At 44.0% G+C, this 20955-nt stretch overlaps 2 protein-coding genes across 2 annotated transcripts; one reads left to right on the top strand and one right to left on the bottom strand.

The window, feature by feature from the left end:
• Nucleotides 1-11657: 11657 nt before the first annotated feature.
• LOC144306354 (histone H2B type 1-C/E/F/G/I) lies at nt 11658-16237 on the top strand. The gene is made up of 2 exons (XM_077885791.1): nt 11658-14885; nt 15230-16237. The coding sequence occupies exon 1, from the start codon at nt 11692-11694 to the stop codon at nt 12070-12072; it is 381 nt and encodes a 126-aa protein (XP_077741917.1). The 5' UTR covers nt 11658-11691; the 3' UTR covers nt 12073-14885; nt 15230-16237.
• Nucleotides 16238-17908: 1671 nt separating this feature from the next.
• On the bottom strand, nt 17909-19394 carry LOC144306353 (histone H4). The gene has a single exon (XM_077885790.1). The coding sequence runs from the start codon at nt 18280-18282 to the stop codon at nt 17971-17973; it is 312 nt and encodes a 103-aa protein (XP_077741916.1). The 5' UTR covers nt 18283-19394; the 3' UTR covers nt 17909-17970.
• Between the last annotated feature and the right edge of the window lie 1561 nt (nt 19395-20955).

The raw sequence follows: 20955 nt of genomic DNA, 5'->3' as shown, positions 1-20955 counted from the left end.
TTCAACGGGAACTGGAAAGTCCTAAGAAGTGGCAGCGGCCGTCCTCCGCCCCCCGCGTCCACTGGGGAGTGGAAATGACCCCCAGGCCCGACAAGCCCCGCCCCCACGTCCCCGGGCTCCTAGCCACGCCCCCACGCCGGCTCCCGCAGCGGCCCCTCCTTCCACGCCGTCCACGCTGCCCTCTCATTGGTCCGCTTCCGCGCACACGGCCCGCCCAGTGCCCCAAGGAGCCTCCAGTTCCGCGTGCGCCACGCTACGTTCTTCCGGGTCTCCCCCTCCCCCGCCCCCGTGGGGTCGCGCGTCGCCTCCGCCTTGGCGGTTTCCGGCGGCGCCCCCTGCTGGAGCCGGCCTCGCACAGCTGCCTCTGGACCTTCGCAGCAACGCTGGGCGGTGCGCAGAGAAGGACGCAGAGCCGAGCAGTGTGCAGCCTGAGCAGCGGGACCGCGGTGTCCCTCGGTGGCCTCCTGTGCGGCTGCGTGAGCTGGCCCTGCTCCTCGTCTGCAGTGGCCGAGGGACCCTCACGGAGCATGCGCAGGGCAGCTGGCTTTCACAGCCCCAAGGACTGTCCCAAATTTATAGGACCCTTCCTGCAAATATTCGAGTATTAGTTTCTTTCATGATAGTCATTCTCATCCATGTATCTAGAACTGCTTTTACTTGGCAAGCATGTGAGAAGATTTTTTTTCTTTTCTATCTTAGAAAAGTCCCTTCTATTACAGTTTAGCTAAATGATGATAAATGAGTTCAGTATATGTGAAACTGTTTTTTGGGGTATCTATTGTTATTTTTCTGAAGCCAGAGTTGAAGTTTGAAATTATTAAATGTATACCTTGTAATAAATCAGATATTTGTATGCGTTAGGTGCAGGAATCACAGATGAAGTATGTTCATTGTTTGTTCATTCTTCTATAACCGTAAGCGTTTTCCTTGGTTATAAGAGATTCCAAGAGTACCATGCTGAAAACTGGCCTACAGTTAAAAACATGAAGTTCTAATTCTGGCAGTTCCCGCCATACATAGTGGCTGTGTGGTCAGGTGCATCAAGACCCTGAATGTTGCATCTTACCAGGGGATTTTTATTTTGTCATTAAGGAGTATAGTTCTTTCTCATGACCGGAAGTTCTATGTCATTAGTTTTAAAAATGGGCCTTGTTTTGAATGTCCCTTGCTTCTTACCTACATCATTGCATTTTTACTTCGTTAAACTTTAAGTATAATTTCAATATCTGAAATTATTTGTCTGAGGGAGAGGAGGTGATCTCTTTATTTGGAGCCTAACTTGTCACAGTGTGGTTTCTTCCAACATTAGGTCACATTAATTTGCGTTTATATTTGTACACCCCAGACTGCTCGGAGAGGACTTGGTGTTTAACATGCGCTCAGCAAATAATACGTGAATACTTAGATAGATGATCGATAGATAAATAGGTAGGTAGGTGGATGGATGGATAGATGGATGGATGGATAGATAGGTAGGTAGATAGATGATAGATAGATACATAGATGATAGATAGATAGATAGATAGATAGATAGATAGATGATAGATAGATAGATAGATAGATAGATAGATAGATAGATAGATGATAGATAGATAGTAAATAATGCATACCTACCTAGACAACTTGGGTTAAAGATGCTTCCTTCCTGGAAAAGGTTTAAGTTTGAGTCCCTGAGACACTAGAGGGCGCCCACCACTCCTTAATTTCAGGTAACTTCCTCTGAAAGTCTAGACTCTAGGCCTTTGGAGAAATCCTTATGGTAAAATTCCTCTGCCTTTCTCCACAGTGCCACTTCTGAGACAAACAGGTTTCCTTCTTAGAAATCTTTGATAGATATTGTTTCCTCAAGCCCAAGCTTTCTCAAGAGCCGTGGCCCCATGCTAGCTGTCTCCAGTTCAGTTGAAAAGCCTAGAATCCTCTTTTTCCGAAGAGGCTGGCATTAATTGACAAAGTGCAGAATCTGATCATGGTATTTGCCCCCAGGGAACCCAATCAGCTGTGTTTATGAGGCTTCAGCTCCTAGATGTGTATTGTTCTTGGAGATTGGGGAGTTTTCCTTGGTTTCTTCTTCTCTGGGCCATGATGTGTTACAGTGTTTTTGCAGTTTATCTAGTCCTTAGCTATTTTGCTTCAGGGTGGCTTTCCAGAATATTTTCTTGTCCACACTGGAACCAAAAGTCCTTACAGTGTACCTCTCTATCGAATACTTTGAGCCTTCAAATTTGTTTAATATTATTATTGCTGTACTTGCTGTCTCTTGGTAACATTTTCCAGGCATATTTTCCCCCATCCTTATTTTTTCTTTCTTAGTATTTTACAAATCCATGCATGATTTGTTTTCAGACTCAAGAGGAGCACGTTTTTATGCATTTTGTATCATACATACTTTCTTGGTTTATAGAAAAATATAAGCAGCATAAAAAGATAAAATATTGTGCACATTCCAGAACTCTAATGTTGGGGAGGAAGAATTTCTCTGCAATTCAAGGTCCTTTTAGCTGGACTAAGAATCAAATTGATATGGGAAGATGAAGACTTGAAAATCAAATTTAATACTGTCTGTATGGGGAAGCCACATAGATATGGGAATTTCAAAGACAGGCAAAATAAGGTATATTTGTTGTTCTGAACGAAGGAGACAGGGCAGGGGTCTGGGTCTTCATAGACAGGGAAGGTAATTCACAGAGGGATAAGAAGAGCAGATGTTTGGTAATTAGATGTTTGCCCTACCGTACAAATGGGTCACTCAGAGGAATGCCTGGGTGGCTCAGTGGTTGAGCGTCGGCCTTCAGCTCAGATCCTGATCTCAGGGTCCTGGGATCAAGTCCTTCATCAGTCTCCCCAGAGGGAGCCTGCTTCTGCCTATGTCTCTGCCTCTCTCTCTCTCTCTCTCTCTCTCTGTGTGTGTCTCTCGTGAATAAATAAATAATCTTTTAAAAAATGAAAAATGAGTCATTCAGATAAAATTTATCTCTGTTAATAACTCTTTTTCTAGGAAAGACCACCAATTTAGAATCTTCTGTTTGGTTAAGAGAGGGACAAAAGTTCTCCTGAGACTGTGGGGTATCAAGTGCCTTTAACTCAAAATAATCGACATGCCAAAGTGGCACATTTGGAGTGGAATGGTCATGACTGTTCTTCAGTTTCCCCATCTAAAAATTCCTTGGGAGTTTTACATATTAAAAGTTGAGCTGGTAGGTTGTTTCATCTCATTGATCTAGTCTCCTAGTCCTGACAATGGGGCAGTTTAGTCAAACTCATTTCAGGAGGCAGTGATCCAGTTGTATTCTCCACTTTAGGCCTAATCAGGCACTAAATAAGAGAAATTTCTATGGAAACAAAAGAGAAGCAATGGTTAATGTTTGGATCAAATGTTAACCCAGTTTTTTTGTTTTATTTTTCTTAATTTATGATGGACATACAGAAAGAGAGAGAGAAAGAGAGAGGTAGAGACACAGGAGGAGGGAGAAGCAGGCTCCATGCCAGGAGCCAGACACGGGACTCGATCCCGGGACTCCAGGATCGTGCCCTGGGCCAAAGGCAAGCGCTAAGCTGCTGAGCCACCCAGGGTTCCCCTTAACCCAGTTTTTGAGTCTCAGGATAGCCAGTTGAGAAAACTTCTGAAGTCAAACGTGAAGCATCTTCAATTAGAATGAGGTCACGTATTGGCAATCTGACGGATCTTCCTAGATTACACTTCAGATGTCTCTGGGGATCTCTTGAGTGGCCCATAGAGCAACAGGACAAAGACTGTCTATGCATGAGCTATTATGGCACTTTCTTCACATCAAGTCATTTATACTTAGTTTGCCAGGGCTCCAGGAGAAAGGGAAGTCTTAGATCTCAAAGGATTTGAAGTCAGAGAGATGGGAGAAGAATCAAAAGGTTAGTTTGGAGACTTGAAGCCACGCGTTGGAGGACACTAAGAAGAAATTACGATCTAGTCCAGTTTGTAATGGATAGTATTGAAATAGTGTATCTACAAAGATATGTTATTGAAACATATTTTCTCTCTATACTCCCCCCATTTTTACCAAAGATAGCCACATTAACAGTATTTTGTTTCCAACATGAGTCTAGTATCAGAAAAATCTTGGCCTGATTATTTATATAAGTGCAGCAAGAACAGTGGTTAACCCTATAGACTTTTTAAAATCTGTAATGCTGGAGGTTTCACAAAGAGTCTCCAGATCAAACCTTTTTTTAAATAATTTTTTAGATTTTTAAAATTTAAATTCAGTTAATTAACATATATTATTACTGGTTTCAGGAGTAGTGGTCAGTATTTTATCAATGGCATATAACACCCAGTGCCCATTACATCACGTGTCTTCCCTTTTTTTAAGATTTTATTTATTTATTTGAGAGAGAGAGAGGAGGGAGAGAGTACAAGGATGAGCAGGGGGAGGGGTAGAGGACCAAGCAGACCCCCTGCTGAGCAGGGAGCCTGGGATCACCACCTGAGCCAAAGGGAAACACTTACCCAACTGAACCACCTAGATGCTCCAATCATATGCCCTCCTTAATGGCCATCACCAAGTTACCCCGTCCCCTCACACCCCTTCCCTCCAGCAACCCTCCGTTTGTTTCCTATGATTAAGTCTCTTACAGTTTGTCTCCCTCCCTGATTTGATCTTATTTTTTTCCCTCTGTTCCACTATGACCCTCTGTTTTGATTCTTAAATTCCACAATGAGTGAGGTTATATGATATTTGTCTTTCTCTGATTGACTCATTTCACTTAGCATAATACCCTCACTTCCATCCATGTCGTTGCAAATGGCCCGATTTCATTTTTCAAAGGCTGAGTAATATTCCATTGGAATATTCCATAATATTCCACATCTTCTTTTTCTGTTCATCTGTTGATGGACATCTGGGCTCTTTCCATAATTTGGTTATTGTGGACATTGCTGCTATAAGCATTGGGGTACAGGTGCCCCTTCGGATTACTACATTTCTATCTTTGGAGTAAATATCCAAGACTGCAATTGCTAGGTCATAGGGCAGCTCTATTTTCAACTTTTGGGGGAACCTCTAAATCGAACTTTAAATTCTCTTAAGGCCAGAAGCCAAGCCAAATCCTTGCCATCAGACCTAATCTGCAATACCCATATGTTTGGGTGAATTCCACTCTTCTCAAGGTCCCCAATATATCCTGGGGTTCCTGCACATGCCAGGAAGTAACCTCTACTCACCTAGTAAGGTTGTTTGGAATTCGGAAACCAAGGTATCAGGGTAACATTTCCAGGGGTCTTTATTGGCTCCATAAAATCAGCTTTAGTTCCTTAAACCTGCCTAATTATATCTGAGTCTATGCCATTCTCTCAAATATGACATCCAGTCAAAGCCCCTGTAATATAACTACTGTTTCCAATTATGTCTTGTCATAAGGAGAACACATGTTTATTGCACTTATGCAAATAAATATATTGCCATAAAAATATAAGAATTCTCACTGAGATTTTCCAGAGCATTCAGGTAAGGCGAGAAGATAAATTTTTCAATTGGTTCACAAAGGTGTATTTTGTCAAATTGTTGTAAGTTAGGTAACCTGAGAGATTCTTAAATCTGGGGTGGGGGTGGGAAAGAGGCATTTTTTTAAAAATCAGTAATGTTTTGAGGCGCCTGAGTGGCTCAGTTGTTCAGCCTCTGCCTTTGGCTCAGGTCCTGATCCCAGAGTCCCAGGACCTAATCCTGCATGAGGCCCTGGGTGGGGAGCCTGCCTGTCCCTCTGCCTCTGTCTCTGCCTCTCTCCCTATGTCTCTCATGAATAAATAAAGTCTTTATAAAAAAAAAAAAAAAAAGCCAGTAATGTTTGAAACGAAAAGTCATAAAAAGTATAATTATTTTCCTCAAGTCATTCAATCCCATGTTATTAATTCTTGTTCTGTTTGAATACAATCTTTCCACTAGTCCTGGAAATCTTTACATAGTTCAGTATTTTGGTTTTGGTTCGGGTTTTTTAGAGAGAGCGACTAAGGGGAGAGGAGCAGAGGAAGAGAGAGAATCTGAAGCAGGCTCCAAGCCCAGTGCAGAGCCCAAAGTGAGGCTCCTCTCATGACCCCAAGATCATGAACCGAAATCAAGAGTTGGACGCTTAGCCAATTAAGCCACCCAGGCAGGCTCCCCAGCGTAATTCAGTTTTCTGATCTTAAGGATACCAGACACCTATACGTGGAATTTTTTCCATAACTGTCACTAAAGATGTAGCACGTTTGCAGGAAACTTTTATAGTGGCATCTAAGTAAAAGTATAACTGTCTGTAAATGATAAAGACTTAAAAATGGCCATAGTTAAGGATCTGATTAGAGTTCATTACAATGTGATTGACAAGGAAATTTGATTTTTTTTGTGACATACAATACTTTAAAATAATAACATACCAAGACATCATATTTCTAGGAGTTTCACATAATTTTAGATAACAGGTCTACATAAATATAACCTAACAGGGTTTAATGTCACCTTGTTGGCAATGCTTCTCATGTAATTTCACATACTAAATAAGCCTAATTAGTTTTATTTCTAAAAAAAAAAATTTTTTTTTTTGTTTAATCTACCTGGGGTCTGGTGGGAAATTGCACTTAGATTCTGCGCAAGAGACTTCATTTTAGAATTTGATTGTGGGAAGTATGTCCAAAAAAAGTAACACAAGGTTTGAGCATTTGATTAAATAGGATCACAATCATTATGAAACAATATATAATTGTTCCATTTAATGAAACCAACAAGAAAAGGTAGCAGAGGCAAATACAGACGGTTACATAGTTGTGAGTAAAATTTAATTCTTTCAATATTAAGACTGTTTTCTTAAGTAATCAAAGACCCGATAGGCATAGACATTATTTTGGGAAACTTAGAATCATTGGTTTTTCTAGGCAGATAATTTAAAAAGTAAAGAACAACTATTGTTTACAATTTCTCATAAAGGGCAAAGCAACAGTTTAAGAAAACTTTGTTCTTCCAACAAAGAGAAAACAGAAACTTTGCACCCTTGTACTTTTGATATTAAACTTGTTTACTGGGATGCCTGGGTGGCTCAGCGATTGAGCACCTGCCTTCGGCCCAGGGTATGATCCTGGAGTCCCACATCTGGCTCCCTGCCAGGAGCCTGCTTCTCCCTCTGCCTATGTCTCTGCCTCTCTCTGTCTCTCTCTGTCTCTCTCTGGGTCTTTCATGAATAAAGACATAAATACATAAATACATAAATAAATCTTATTTACTTATTTAAATTTATCCTAATCTTAGCCACTACTGACCACACATAAAGTTTCTTCCCAAAGAGTTTTTCCTCCTAAATGTACAACTTTCTTTATTTAGCACTCAAATTGTGACCTAAATTTTCCCTCTATAATAACCAGTCTTGCTGTAATACTTCCTTTTCAGTCTCAACAATTATGTACTTTTATTTTTCATGCTGCTTCTTAGCAAAAACACTATCTTACTTTCCTCACATAGAATTGACATTTCCAGTAGCCTTAATTACATTTCTTAATATTCTTAATGCTTAATGAAACCTTAATTTCTAGTGAAAACTAGTTGTGAACCGTTATATCAGAACTCTTCAGGTTGCCAAATTTATGAATATGTTTCATTATTTTTAGAAACATGTATTTTTATAATATAATCTTTCAATAAAGCATAAAATGTGTTTACTAACAGACCCAAATTTATCTTTAGTTTCTCTATAATAAGACAGAAGTAGATAGACATGTTCAGTACTTAATGGTTCATTATTTTCTCTGACTCTGAAGAGATCTAGATTACTAACAAACCTCGCTTTACTCATCATTTAACTTAGCAAAACTTTGAAATTTTTAGCTTTCCAAAGATTTTGGAAGCTAGTTAGAAGTTACCTACAAAGCTTTTCATTTTATTTTTATCTATTTCATTTACTTCTTTTAACAATTATGCATAGACTACTTGATGTAGGAAAGAGTGAGGGCTCGAAGCCGATGGCCAAGAAAGAATTCTTGAGACATCTCTGGTGCAAAAAAGGTGATTTTACTAAAGCCCAGGGACAGTACTCAAGGGCAGGAAGAGCTGCCCTGAGCTCATGAGAAATGGCCTATTACATGCACTCAAGTTGGAAGGGGGTTAGGGAGAGCACAGTCTAAGGAATTTTCTTTCTTTTTTTTTTTTTTTTTTTTCTAAGGAATTTTCACACAAGGTTGCCAGGACCTTGAGGGGCTAGCTGTTGTAGAGAAAGGTCATTTATTCCTGTCTAATAAAACCCGAGTCATGAGATACTTCAGACTTCTATCGGTGGGCCATATGCTTAGAGGATGATTGCTAATAGATACCTTGGTGGGTAGAGATAAAGGAAATTTCTAAAGAAGTTTTTATACGTTAACATAGACTTATAGGGCAGGCCGGGTGGCTTATTGGTTTAGTGCCGCCTTCAGCCCAGGGCCTGATCCTGGAGACCCCGGATTGAGTCCCAAGCCAGGCTCCCTGCGTGGAGCCTGTTTCTCCCTATGCCTGTGTCTCTACCTCCCTCTCTCTGTGTGTCTCTCATGAATAAATAAATAAAATCTTAAAAATAAATAAATAAATAAATAAATAAATAAATAAATAAATAAATAAAGTAGACTTACAGGATCCTGGGGTTGGGCTAAGATTGCCTTCTGCCCTTAGCAAAGTATGAACACCAGGCAGCTGAGTCCCTAGAGGAAGGTCACTCTGCCTGTTTCAAGGACGTGTCAGTGGGCTATAAGTTGTAAGGAAATTTAGATATTTTTCTTCTTCCTTTCTTTCCCACATCACTGTCCACAAAAACTTCATGAGGCATTAGACAGACTCAACATTAGTCTAAGCTTTTTTCTTTCAGACAAATTTTGCAACAGAAATACCATGAACTTATTTGACTTTTACTAAACAGAAGCAGAATAAAAATTTTATATTTAATGGTGAGAACTCTAAAAACATAACTATTTTAATTAAGCCAACAAACTTAATTTAGCTTAATACCAAATATTTTCTCAGATTACATGAGTTTAAATTTATTTTTAACTTTCTGAATGTTGGAATGCCCAATCTCTACAAACATGTACCTTCAAACTAAATAGAGTACTTGTATGTGTTAACTATACCAATAGCATCCAGAGATAGAGCAAATATCTCACATTAAAACATACATGGACACACACACACACACCACAAAATACAGACAAGATACAAACAAAATTTTGATATTTGCGGAGAGGATATTGTAGGCCCAATTTTTTTTTTTTAAATTTATCTATTTATATGAGGAAGGGGGAGAGAGAGAGAGAGAAAGCAGGGGGAGGGGCAGAGGGACAGAGAAGGAGAGAATCTCAGACTCCACACCAAGCACAGAGCCCAAAGCAGGACTTGAATTCACCACTCTGAGATCATGACTTGAGCTGAAATCAAGAGTCAGACATGTAACCAACTGAGCAATCCAGGCGCTACTAGGCCTAATTTTTAAATAGTTCCATCTATCTATCTATCTATCTATCTATCTATCTATCTATCTATTTTTATGAAAAACTTCTTCCTAAAGTTTGCATGTTAAAAAGACTGCCTCTGGGTCTTAGAGAAAATGGAGGTAGAAAATGTACTTAAGTGTACTTATGAAATTAGTCTAAGAGAGCAAAGACCTTCATTGCACAGGCAGTAAGGATGGTATAATGAATAAGATGTGCCTGGTCTCTCATGACAATGTGATACATCTCCAGTCTCAGATCCACTAATTCATGATATCAGGTAGGCGCTTCTGGAAAGAGACTTTCCAGCACTAACGAGGAAGGAATGCTGAGATGACAAAGATGCCTATGAACTGGAACCTCTCATGACACAGCTGAACAGAGAAATTCTGATCCCCAGTGGATTCGATTGCCCACCAAGGTGCACCCTGGTAAGTGCACCCTCCCGATGGTGACAGGGGAGACCAAAGAGATTTTTCGCGTTGGGCAAAAGCCAAGCTCTTAGGACATAGAACAAGACAAAAGGAAAATAGTAACAGATCAAAGCCTTCGGTCTCCTGGAGCCACACTAATACCTGGGAAGTATGTGCTGTGGAGTTGGGACTCCATGTTCTTTTCCAGTGTACTTACTTCCCGAAGTTTACTTGAGTTTGGGGGTGACCTAGTGTCAACATAACCCTTTCCAGACCACCTTATCCTATCATGAGTGTCTTCTTCTTGCGCCTGCCAGCATTCAAATAGCTTTAGAGTGCTCAACCCATACCCACAAATTATGATGCCTTGGCTCCCAAGAAGTCCCTTAGCAAGAGACCACAAACAGTATAAAAGACACAGACAAAACAAAAACAACAACAACAAAAAAAAAGCAAAGACCATCTCTGGGAGGAAAAGGATCAGTTAGTTACCAAAGAGTACTCTGTCAGATTAAGCAGAGTCATTTAGTCCAAGAAACTAGTTCCACAAATATTCTCTGTTCCTAATCTAAACGTAGAAAGAGAGAAAAAGAATTCTTACCATTCTGGCTCCATCACTACCCTCGCACTCCACAGAGACTAAAAGAGGCAGACATGATAAATCTTACCTGATGCCAGCAATGTGGCAGGTCTCCTAAGTTTCTAAGCTGCAGCAGAGTCTGGGTCAAGAAGTATCCAAGGAGTTAAAGTATCCTGGCATTTAGGACAGCTGTAGGGGAGCAAATAACCCTGTCCCTTCAAAGCTCCCTGAGGCTAGACTCAAATTGGTATGAAAAGACTTAAAAAGAGAAAACCAACCATACACTGTACATATGGGGAATTCATAAAGACACGGATATTCCAAAGACAGGGAAAATGAAGCAGATATATATATAGATATAGATATAGATATAGATATAGATATAGATAGATATAGATAGATAGATATAGATATATATTTATATATATACTATACAGGATATATATATCACAGTAAACTAAGGAAACTAGTATATATATACACCATACACATATAGACTATACAGTAGGTGAGATATATATATATATTGGAGCCCTTCTTCGGGGCCGGCGCGGACTTGGCTGGCTCGGGCATATCGACCAGGCTTTCTCCTGAGAGAAGAGAAATGGAGTCCGCTTCGCCGAAGGAGTTTGAGAGGAACCCAAGGCACTCCCTAGAGCAGATGTTTGATAGATGTTTGACCTACCATAGGTGTGTGTCACTGATATAAAATTGATCTCTGTTAATAATACTTATTCGAGAAAGGTACCCTTTAGCCAATTTAGATTCTCTTCTATCGTTAAGAGAAGAAGAAAAATATCTCAAGCATGCGGGGTCTCAAGTGCCTTCAACTCAAAATAACCCACACTCCAAAGACTCACAACTGCAGGGCAGTGGCCCCTCCTGAACAACTACACTATAAAAACTCTGAATATATTATACACTAGATTGCCTACCTGGCATTCGAAAATACAAGAGTGTGATTTCTAATATTGAATATTAATCCATAAGTTAATCGGCATTCCTATTAATAATCAGATCTTACTGTAATAAAACACCTTTCACTAAAGCAGCCAGGCTGACCCGCTGCATCAAGATCTGACCAATGGGAGAGCAGAACTCCAGCCAATCACTAGACGGCAGGCCGTACACAAGCCGACGAATCAGCGGTGGCAAAGCCTATCCCTCATTTGCATAACGTTGGCTACAAATAGACAGGCTCCCGAGGCGGACTCCATTTTCTCTTCTCCGGAGAAAGCCGAGTCGGTATGCCCGAGCCCGCCAAGTCCGCGCCGGCCCCGAAGAAGGGCTCCAAGAAGGCGGTGACCAAGGCGCAGAAGAAGGACGGCAAGAAGCGCAAGCGCAGCCGCAAGGAGAGCTACTCGGTGTACGTGTACAAGGTGCTGAAGCAGGTGCACCCCGACACGGGCATCTCGTCCAAGGCCATGGGCATCATGAACTCGTTCGTCAACGACATCTTCGAGCGCATCGCGGGCGAGGCGTCGCGCCTGGCGCATTACAACAAGCGCTCGACCATCACGTCCAGGGAGATCCAGACGGCCGTGCGCCTGCTGCTGCCCGGGGAGCTGGCCAAGCACGCCGTGTCCGAGGGCACCAAGGCCGTCACCAAGTACACCAGCTCCAAGTGAGCGCTCTCCGAGGCACCATCCAACCCAAAGGCTCTTTTCAGAGCCACACGGTCTCACCAGCAGAGCTGTGCGACTGGCACTCGCTGTACTCGTAGCTTGGGGTCCGGTCAGGTTAGTAGGGACCTCCGGGACGCCACCGCCCGTAGCCGAGGTCGGGTGGCGGGCTCCCCGCCCGTGACTCTGACAGCCGTGGTGTGCACACGCGTCCCCAGCAGCGTGAACGAACGCGCACTGGAATGGTCCCCACTCGCAGCCCTCGCCCTTGGAGCCCCGGATCGCCTTCCTGACAGGTGTTCGGGCGCGGGCAGTGCTGGAGGGATCTCTAAGCTCCGAGGACTGACCTGGAGGCCCCGGGCTCCCGCCTTCTGTTCAGTGTCGCCCCACAGGGTGGGGACGGCCACAGGGACCTTTGAAAAGCGCGCCTCCTACAGGCGAGGGTTCCTCTTCGGTGCCACAGGGCTCGCGACCCCGGGTTCTTTGTGTGGCTCGGATTCCTCCCCGCCTCCCCCCGCCCACGCCCGCCTCCCTCTGCCCCACTCGCTTGCTCCGGGCTGTCCGGGACCTGGCGGGACACCTGCTGCGGGTCTGTAAGTGTGTCGGGCGGCTGAACGCTCCAGTCCGGACACAGGTCCCTAGAGTTAGCGGGCGTGGCTGTACCCTTCCCTTCCTCAGCTGCTCTGAAAAGGCGTTCGTTACATTTGATGCTTAGGGGTTACGGGGAAGACTGCGTTCCCCTCGCGCTCTCCTCCCTGACTCCCACATGACCTGCGAAGACCTTTCTGGGCCTTCAGCCGCCTCGTCTCCTCCCTAGCGCAGCCACAGGAGGAGAAGGCTGGCTCAACACCCCGAGTCCAGCCTTTTCTGTCACGGGCGAGTCCCCTCCGAGCCGTCCACCTGTCCTGTCTCCAGCCCCGGCCCCCCAGCTCAGTGATCCCGGAGAGAAGCCCCGACACTCGGGCTCAGCGGAGAAGAGCAGGACGTGCGTTTTAACATTGTGATGCTGGACACCAAGGTCTGGAAGGTTTGTGGTTTGTGAGCACCTGATGCCCAAGAGCCTACACCCCGAAAGTCAAAACTAGAATCGGTCTCCTTGCCTCATTTCTCCGCACGCTGCCATGTGGAGGCTTCCTTTTCGAAGTTAGGTGAGAAAGATTGGGTCCAGAACACCTCACCTGTGAACGGAAAGACCTAACGCACCCAGGAATAGCTAACTCTGTCCTCCTCTATCCCTTATTCTCCCAAAAAGGCAAACAATCACAAGGAAACAAATATTTTCTGGTTGCCAGATTAAAACTGCACTTCAAATTCTGATCCTCTTGTTCCAGTCTGAGATAATACCAAAACTCTCCTGTGCGTAGAGAATCTACTTTCCATACCAGAGGGAGCCCAGTTCTGGAATAAAGCACCTGCTCATGTATTATTCCTCTCAGGGCCTTTCAGGGACCCCTCCCCTACTGCACAACATCAGAAATCGAGCCCATAGCCTGCCCCTCACCTAAAACTCAAACCAAATCTCAGAGGATTCTTTCCCTCTTGCTATTTCCCTAATTTTTTTATTATTAGTATTCTTTTTTTTTTTTTTTCTTGGTTTGCTTTTTTTCACTGTCAGGAGTTCCCTGTGACGACTCCAGCCTCCAGAATTTTAAAATGTTCTCTGCCTGAAATGTCCTTAATTCCGCTGCATCCCTAACAAACACACGCACGCACAGTTTTTTAAATCAACAACTCACCTTTCCGCTCAATCAAAACGCTATTGGAGAAGCTGAGCCACACTAATGAAGTCTCTCACAGCCAGCCACAAAGGACTGGCTGTATTCCCAGCCCCAGACTAATCATTACTAAGTGGCTGGGACCCTCAGGACTACTGCGGTTGAATCAGGACCTGATCCCTGAGACTAGTGAGAAACTCTGCCTTCCCTGGAGCACAGGACAACCAGCAAGGGGAGACCCGGACAACACTGAAAAACGTTAGAGAAAATGGGTGGGGGGAGGTCATGGCACTGCCTGATACAAAGCCTTCTAGGCAGAAAGAAAGAGCATCCATTTGGTCATTCCTATCCAGGTGCCAAACAATTATGTCCTGAAGATTCAGAGCAGGGCTTCTAACCTTATGAGTGCATCAAAATCACCTGGAGGCTTGCTGGAGGACAGATTACTGGCCCCACTCCCAGAGATTCTGTTCCTTGGCTCTGGGCAAAATCTGGGAACTTGGCTTCCTAACAAGTTTCCACAGATACAAATGTTGCTTGTAGCTACTCTGCTTTGAGAACATCTGATACATGGAGAACAAGCCAAACAAAAGCCCTTCCTGGGAGGGGGGGTGGGGTTCTGATGGTAAAGTTGAGCTTATGACATATGAGGAAAGGAAAATCAGGAGTGCCTGGGTGGCTCTGTCAGTTCAGCATCTGCCTTTACCTCCGGTTATGATCCCAGGGACCTGGGTTCAAGCCCCACATTTGGGCTCCCTGCTCTGAGGGGAATCTGCTTCTCCCTCTACACCCACCCCACTCTTGTGCTCTCGATTTCTCTCAAATAAAATCTTGTTTAAAAATGAGGAAAGAAAAATCAGAGGAGAGTTGAAGCAATTCCTTTATTTGGTCAGATATTGATTTCCTCTGTGTGAGGTATTAAGCTACAGCAGGAAGTGTTGGACAAGAGACCAAGAGAGGAGAGATCATCATCACACTGATGCCTCAGCTCAATCATTTCAAATAGCAGTTCTCACCGCTATGAAATCATTTGAGATAAAACAGGTGCCGTGCCCTGATACTGATGAGATGATGCTTCCAATGAGGAAACCAATGACCTAGGGGGTAGGTAGTCCAGGGCAAGGGACTGTTGGTACAATAAAGTCCTAGGGCAGGGATGACTTTGTGCTCAGGGGTGGAAGGGATCCAGGGTGGCTCAGAGGCTGGGAGACTTGTAAGCAAAGGTCAGGTGTTAGGACATAAGGCCGAGGGTTAAACGGGTGCCTGAAAATGTTGGGCTTTGTGGGCCAAAGAAGGCACCCAGGTAATTATTGTGTCAAGAGAAACTATTAGAATTTGAAAGCACTCAGGGAGCTGTGTGGAAAATGGTATTTGTGGGTTTAGAGGTAGAAACAAGCAGAAGAAAGAATGGAAGAGTTATTGCAATAACCCTGGTGAAATTATTACAGGTGCTATGGACGAGAAAGTCCCAAGAATTCATTGATGAACACAGTTTCATGGGTAAAGAAAAGTGTGGATGACATTGATGGAGCACTTTCCAGGTGTTGAAGACACTGTGCCAGACTCTCTCCTTAAAGGGCAGCTCACATCATCCTTCTCAACATCCACAGTATCCACATACAACCATTCTCTCTGTCTAGTTGACTAGGGATGAGCCAGGTGTGGGGATGGAGTTGGGACCAGATGGTGCACCTCCAGGTTGTGTGCTTGCCCACAGCCTACGATGAGGCTGAAGTTCTTGGATGAATGATCACCAACCATGGGACAGGCTGAGGTTTCAGAAACTGGGACAGGACCATTTATAAATCCCCATCAACATTCCATTGGAGGGTCAAGTAAGTAGTTGTAGATATGAACCTGATATTCAGAGGCAACTTTGGGACTGTACAAAGAAATGTTTAAATATTTGGAGTCGCAATTTTACTGTGCTTGGCACACATTAATGCTGGTATTTACCCATGGAGAAAGAATAAGGAATGACTCAAACTTCAGAGAAAAAGAAGGGAGCCAAAGATTCTAAATGCTGAGGAAGAGAATGAAGAGAATAGACTCACAAAAGTCAAGAAAAGAGTATGTCAGGAAAGAGGACATGGCCAACCTATGGTGATGTGTATGAGATGAGGAAAATGACCTTTGCATATGATAAATGGATCTCACTGGAAATTCGGATTCTAGGTAACAGAGAGTTACCCAGATTTCGGGGGGACAGCTTCAGGAGTATTCCCTCTTACCTAGGCTTTAAGTGTCCGCACTATGTTGTTCCTCTCTGTCTTGGGTCATCATGGATGACTGATGCTGGCACCTCTCCAGCTGGATCAGTTAGATTTGCTTTCCTAGAAACTAGAAAACAGGACAGAACAGAAAGTCCTGCCTGCTCAGCACTTTTGTCAGGGTGGTAGGAGAACATCTCCTTCAAAAGTTTTTTACATTGCTTAAATAAACTGGAATTGAGTTTTTATGGTTGCATCCACAAATCGTTCATCGTTTCACTCACAACTTCTCAGGAAAACATGTAAAGTCAAATATGGTCATGTTAATCATCCTCCACTATCCTGCTCAGTGTCACAGAAGTATTAACTTACCCTCACGTTACTTAGGATGGAGAGTGGTTAGTGATTTGCTGCAGACCACAAAGACAGAAGGAGACAGGTCAGGACTTTAAGAGCATGTATTCATAATTTATAGGTCCCCTTCTTTTTCTCTGGGCCTAATTTCATAATAATAATAGCAATAATAATCAAAGAGAAAACATAGAGCACTTACCGTGCACCATGCACTGGACAAAATGGTTTGGTTTTATTCACCCCAAACCTATAAGGTCGATACTACTGTTTTCCCCATTTTACAGATGGGGCAACGGAGACACAGAGAGGTTAAGTGACTCAACCAAAGACAACACAAGTACAAATCTCTCTCTGTACAAGGCTTCCAGTTTCATAGATTTTATATATACCTGAGATGATATTGGGAACTTGTAAACTTAACCTATGATTTGCTCAAAAACGTAGACTACTACATACTGAGGCCTTGTTAGTGTTATTTACCCAGATGGGTGAATGGAAGACATTTCAGTGGGCCTTAGGAAAAATTCATGACTTCTTCCTGAATCAGGGTGAAAATAAATTCCTCATTGCTTGTATTTACTCCCAAATCATGTGAGATTCAGTTCGTACTTTCAAGCTTTAACTTTAAGGAGTTATTCATGTCACACAGGACAGATCCACCGTGATCAGTTCCCCTCTGAAGGGCAACTCTGCTCCTCCTGATAAATCCAGGACCTTTTCCCTTCAAGTCATTGCTCTGCTATCCCCTGGGACCTGATGTCCCTGCCAAGGGACTGTTGGATCACCTTCTTACCTGGTGGGAAAGGGGAAAGCCCAGACCTGGGAGTGACTTCTGACTTTTGCAGCTCTTAGCCACATTCTTACCTGTGTTCCAGGAAAGCGGGGACATGTTGCCTAAGGCTACAAGGCCACCCGCCCAGCTATATGGTTTATTCTGTTCAAGTGAACAATCTTAATGGGGGGGGGGGGGGGGGGGGAGCCAGCCTACACAGCAAGGAACCTCTAAGACTCTCCACAAAACCAAACACACTGGGATCACACCAAAGGATACAGGGGTAAAGTGGCAGTCTGTGGCATGCTTAAAGAACCTAAGAACAAGAAAGCGGGAACTCACTAGAAAACCAACGTAATTTTTCCCTAATCTGCTGATACTAGGCAAGGTGGGATTTAAACCCTAAAAACCTGGGCTCGCACAGTCAGGATAGGCTGCATGCAGACCATAGAACCATCACCTGTTAACTGAAGGGACCTCGGAAGTCTAAGATTCTGTCCGATAATAAACGAAGGCACTTGATTAAAGCACCTTTTAAGTGGACCTATAGCACGTGTACGTTAGGTGGTCTTGGAGGAAGATCAGAACCTCTGGATGCAATTCAGTGGAGAGGCGGGACAGGTCCTCCCCCCCACCCCCCAGGATGCCTCACGACGGACAGGCATGAAGGGGTCAAATTTAGAATGGGAGCACAGTTGCCTGGGCGAATGGAGACCCAACTAGGTGTAGTCTGCCGAAGTAAGAAACTCACAGCGATAGTACAAAGTGAGCACCTCTTTCTGTAGACTAGATAGGTGGCCCTGAAAAGGGCCTTTGGTTGCAAACTGGGATTTCCTGGAGCTGAACTCACAACTCAGCCGCCGAAGCCGTAGAGGGTGCGGCCCTGGCGCTTGAGCGCGTAGACCACGTCCATGGCCGTGACCGTCTTGCGCTTGGCGTGCTCCGTGTAGGTGACGGCGTCCCGGATCACGTTCTCCAGGAACACCTTGAGCACCCCGCGGGTCTCCTCGTAGATGAGGCCCGAGATGCGCTTGACGCCGCCGCGCCGGGCCAGCCGCCGGATGGCGGGCTTGGTGATGCCCTGGATGTTGTCGCGCAGCACCTTGCGGTGGCGCTTGGCGCCGCCCTTGCCCAGCCCCTTCCCGCCCTTGCCGCGACCAGACATGACCACACCAGAACCTCCCGAGCCTGCACGGCACTACCGGCTGCCGCCACGCCGCACTTTTATAACAATGTGACGGACCTGTTTGAAAACCGCAAGCGCAGGGGCGGATCCACACTCCGTTCCCGCCCATCGCCCTTCTAGCCTTTGCTCAGACTGTGCAGACCCGGAAGGCCGGGCGCCCCAAGCAGGAGTCTGTGCCGGGGGAAGGGGATTCCGTAAATCCTCTCGAGTATGTGATCCGTGCAATGGCCTTGCAGCACTTGCAGCCGCTATGCCGGCCACCCGCTATGCCGGGCACCAATGCATACGCTTTCCACAAAGACCTCGTCCTTCACATTTCCCAAACAAGGGCAGAAATATTTAGATCCTCCTCGCTGTCGTCCCTAGGAGAGGTTTTCAATAAAATTTGAAGCTAATCCCATCTGTATTGCTAAGATTCTGTTCGTGTTATCGACCGATGGGTGTCCGGTCCCTACGGAGGGCGGCTGGCTGGGATGCAGGCTGTCCGGTCCCTGCGGAGGGAACGGACAGAATCGCCTTAAACATTTCAAAGTCAAGTCAGGTTCCACACTGAAGGCTGCGCTGAGCATATGCCACAGTGAGGAGAGCCTGGTTCTGCTGTGAGTCTCCACTCTGCGACTTCAGTGTATACTTAGTTATGCACAGCTTACAGGTAACGCGGTGTCCGCCTCCACGTTCTGGTGCTCCGGCCTTTGGCATGACCTAGAACGCGGCTCTGGACACAGCCTGCCGCCGTGCTACCTACAGGACCTCGGGCGGGCTATACTCGCTTCTTTTCCTTTCCAAATGTATAAGAAAGTCTAAGTCATAGAGCATTGAATTTTCAAAGGGAAAACCCATGTAAAGCGTTTACTATCCGCAAATATGCACTCACAAAATGATTATGATATATTATTGTGGATGTTTCTCTGCTCCTTCACTCACTATTCGCTCCTCGGAATAATGAGCCTAACAGAGCATCCTAGTTTCCTACAACTTTCTTTCCAGAACTCCTTAAAAATAATAAGCACTGAAAGATTGAATTCAGCACTAATCCGTTTGTGGAGTTCTAGTTGACTTTGTGGGGATTTGGCTTCTCCCCAAGGGTCTGTGAGGAGGACATAGTTCATTAAAGCTGATTTCTGAGTTTGTGGGCGGTGCATGGGAAAAATGCCCGACTTGTGTTCTTACTCTCTGATACAATGACAGGATTTAAGACATCTAGGAACTTGTATAGAACATAAGTCCATATTTATCTGTACTATCCCTCAATTGAAGCTTAGCATTTCTTCCATTTACGAATATAGGCAGCAAACTTCGATGGGCGGGACCTGTCCTGTGTGCATGTCACCTAAACTGAAGCTCTCAGTGTTTTCAAGACCATTTAGACACTTTATTCCTTCTACACTGTGTTCATTCTTGCTCACAAGAGCTATCTTGTGACTCTAACGGATTAATAAAAAAACACATCTGTTAGGATGCCTAAGTGGTTGAGCATCTGCCTTTGGCTCATGGCCTGATGCCTGGGTCCTGGGATCTAGTCCCACATTGGGTTCCCGGCAGGGAGCCTGCTTCTCCCTCTGAATATGTATCTGCCTCTCTCTGTGTGTCTTTCACAAATAAATAAATAAAATCTTTTAAAAAGAAACCACACACATCTGTTAACACTTTACAGTTTGGGGATTTGATAAAGGTATTGTAATATTAATTCTTTCCCATTATAATCCAATGTATATTCTCTTAAACTCTTAAAAACATTGTCCTGGCAAGGGGCCCATAAGCCTTATCAGATATATAAAGAAGCCCTTGACATGAACAAAGAAGGGTCAAAGGGATCTTCAGAGCCTTGAAAGACTCTGGGTTTTGAAAATGTGCACAGAGAAGCATTAGGAAATGACATGAATGTTGGCATGAAATGAATACGTAATAGTAACCTGATGGAGGTGTGTAAGGGTAAATGGCAATAATTTTCTCCTCTTAGCAACAGGAAAGAGATTATAGGGAGAGTGTAGTACAGTGGAGACAGGTGCAAAGGCAAATACCCACCAAGTGCCCAGAAATACAAGTTTGATATTTAGGCAAAAGGACCGATTTGAAGAGACAGTCTTCGAAGTTACTCACATTGAGGTGACTCATAAGCCCATCCATGAAGGTGATAGGGGTAGTACCTTGGAGAGACTCCCTACACTGACATGTCCAAGAAACAGCTCTTCCTTGGTGGCACTGCGTCTCTTTGGGTATAATCTTGACTCTCCTATTTCTTGTATGGACTAAATACTGTCACAGCCTTATGACTCAATGTCTCTGCAATTCCTGGAGTATTAATTATCAAAGAATAATTATCAGATTATCAAAGAATAATCTTCAAATGAGTTTCAAAACCAACTATAATGAATCAAAACCACTTTTTTTCAAAACCACTTTAAAAGAATTAAGAATATGTAAGCTCTATAAAAAGTGAATACACAAAGTAAAAATTATTTATACTAAGCTGATATCTCACCCCTCTTTATCATGTTAATATTTAACCTATAGTGACATTAATTTTCATGTTTCACTTGGATTGACTGAAAGGAATAATCAGTCATTTCTTGATTTTGAGGGGATAATAAAGGAAAGTGAAACCTTCCCCCTCTTGAGCTTTGCTGTGTTTCCTTCTTTCACTGTCATAGT

Source organism: Canis aureus, chromosome 37 (genome assembly GCF_053574225.1).
Source record: "Canis aureus isolate CA01 chromosome 37, VMU_Caureus_v.1.0, whole genome shotgun sequence".
Taxonomy (NCBI): domain Eukaryota; kingdom Metazoa; phylum Chordata; class Mammalia; order Carnivora; family Canidae; genus Canis; species Canis aureus.
Note: the sequence above shows the minus strand (reverse complement) of the source record. Positions and strands in the feature narration are given on the sequence as shown.

Excerpts from the sequence above, each read along its gene's own strand:
- LOC144306354 (XM_077885791.1), top strand. The coding sequence starts at position 11,692 with ATGCCCGAGCCCGCCAAGTCCGCGCCGGCCCCGAAGAAGGGCTCCAAG.
- LOC144306353 (XM_077885790.1), bottom strand. The coding sequence starts at position 18,282 with ATGTCTGGTCGCGGCAAGGGCGGGAAGGGGCTGGGCAAGGGCGGCGCC.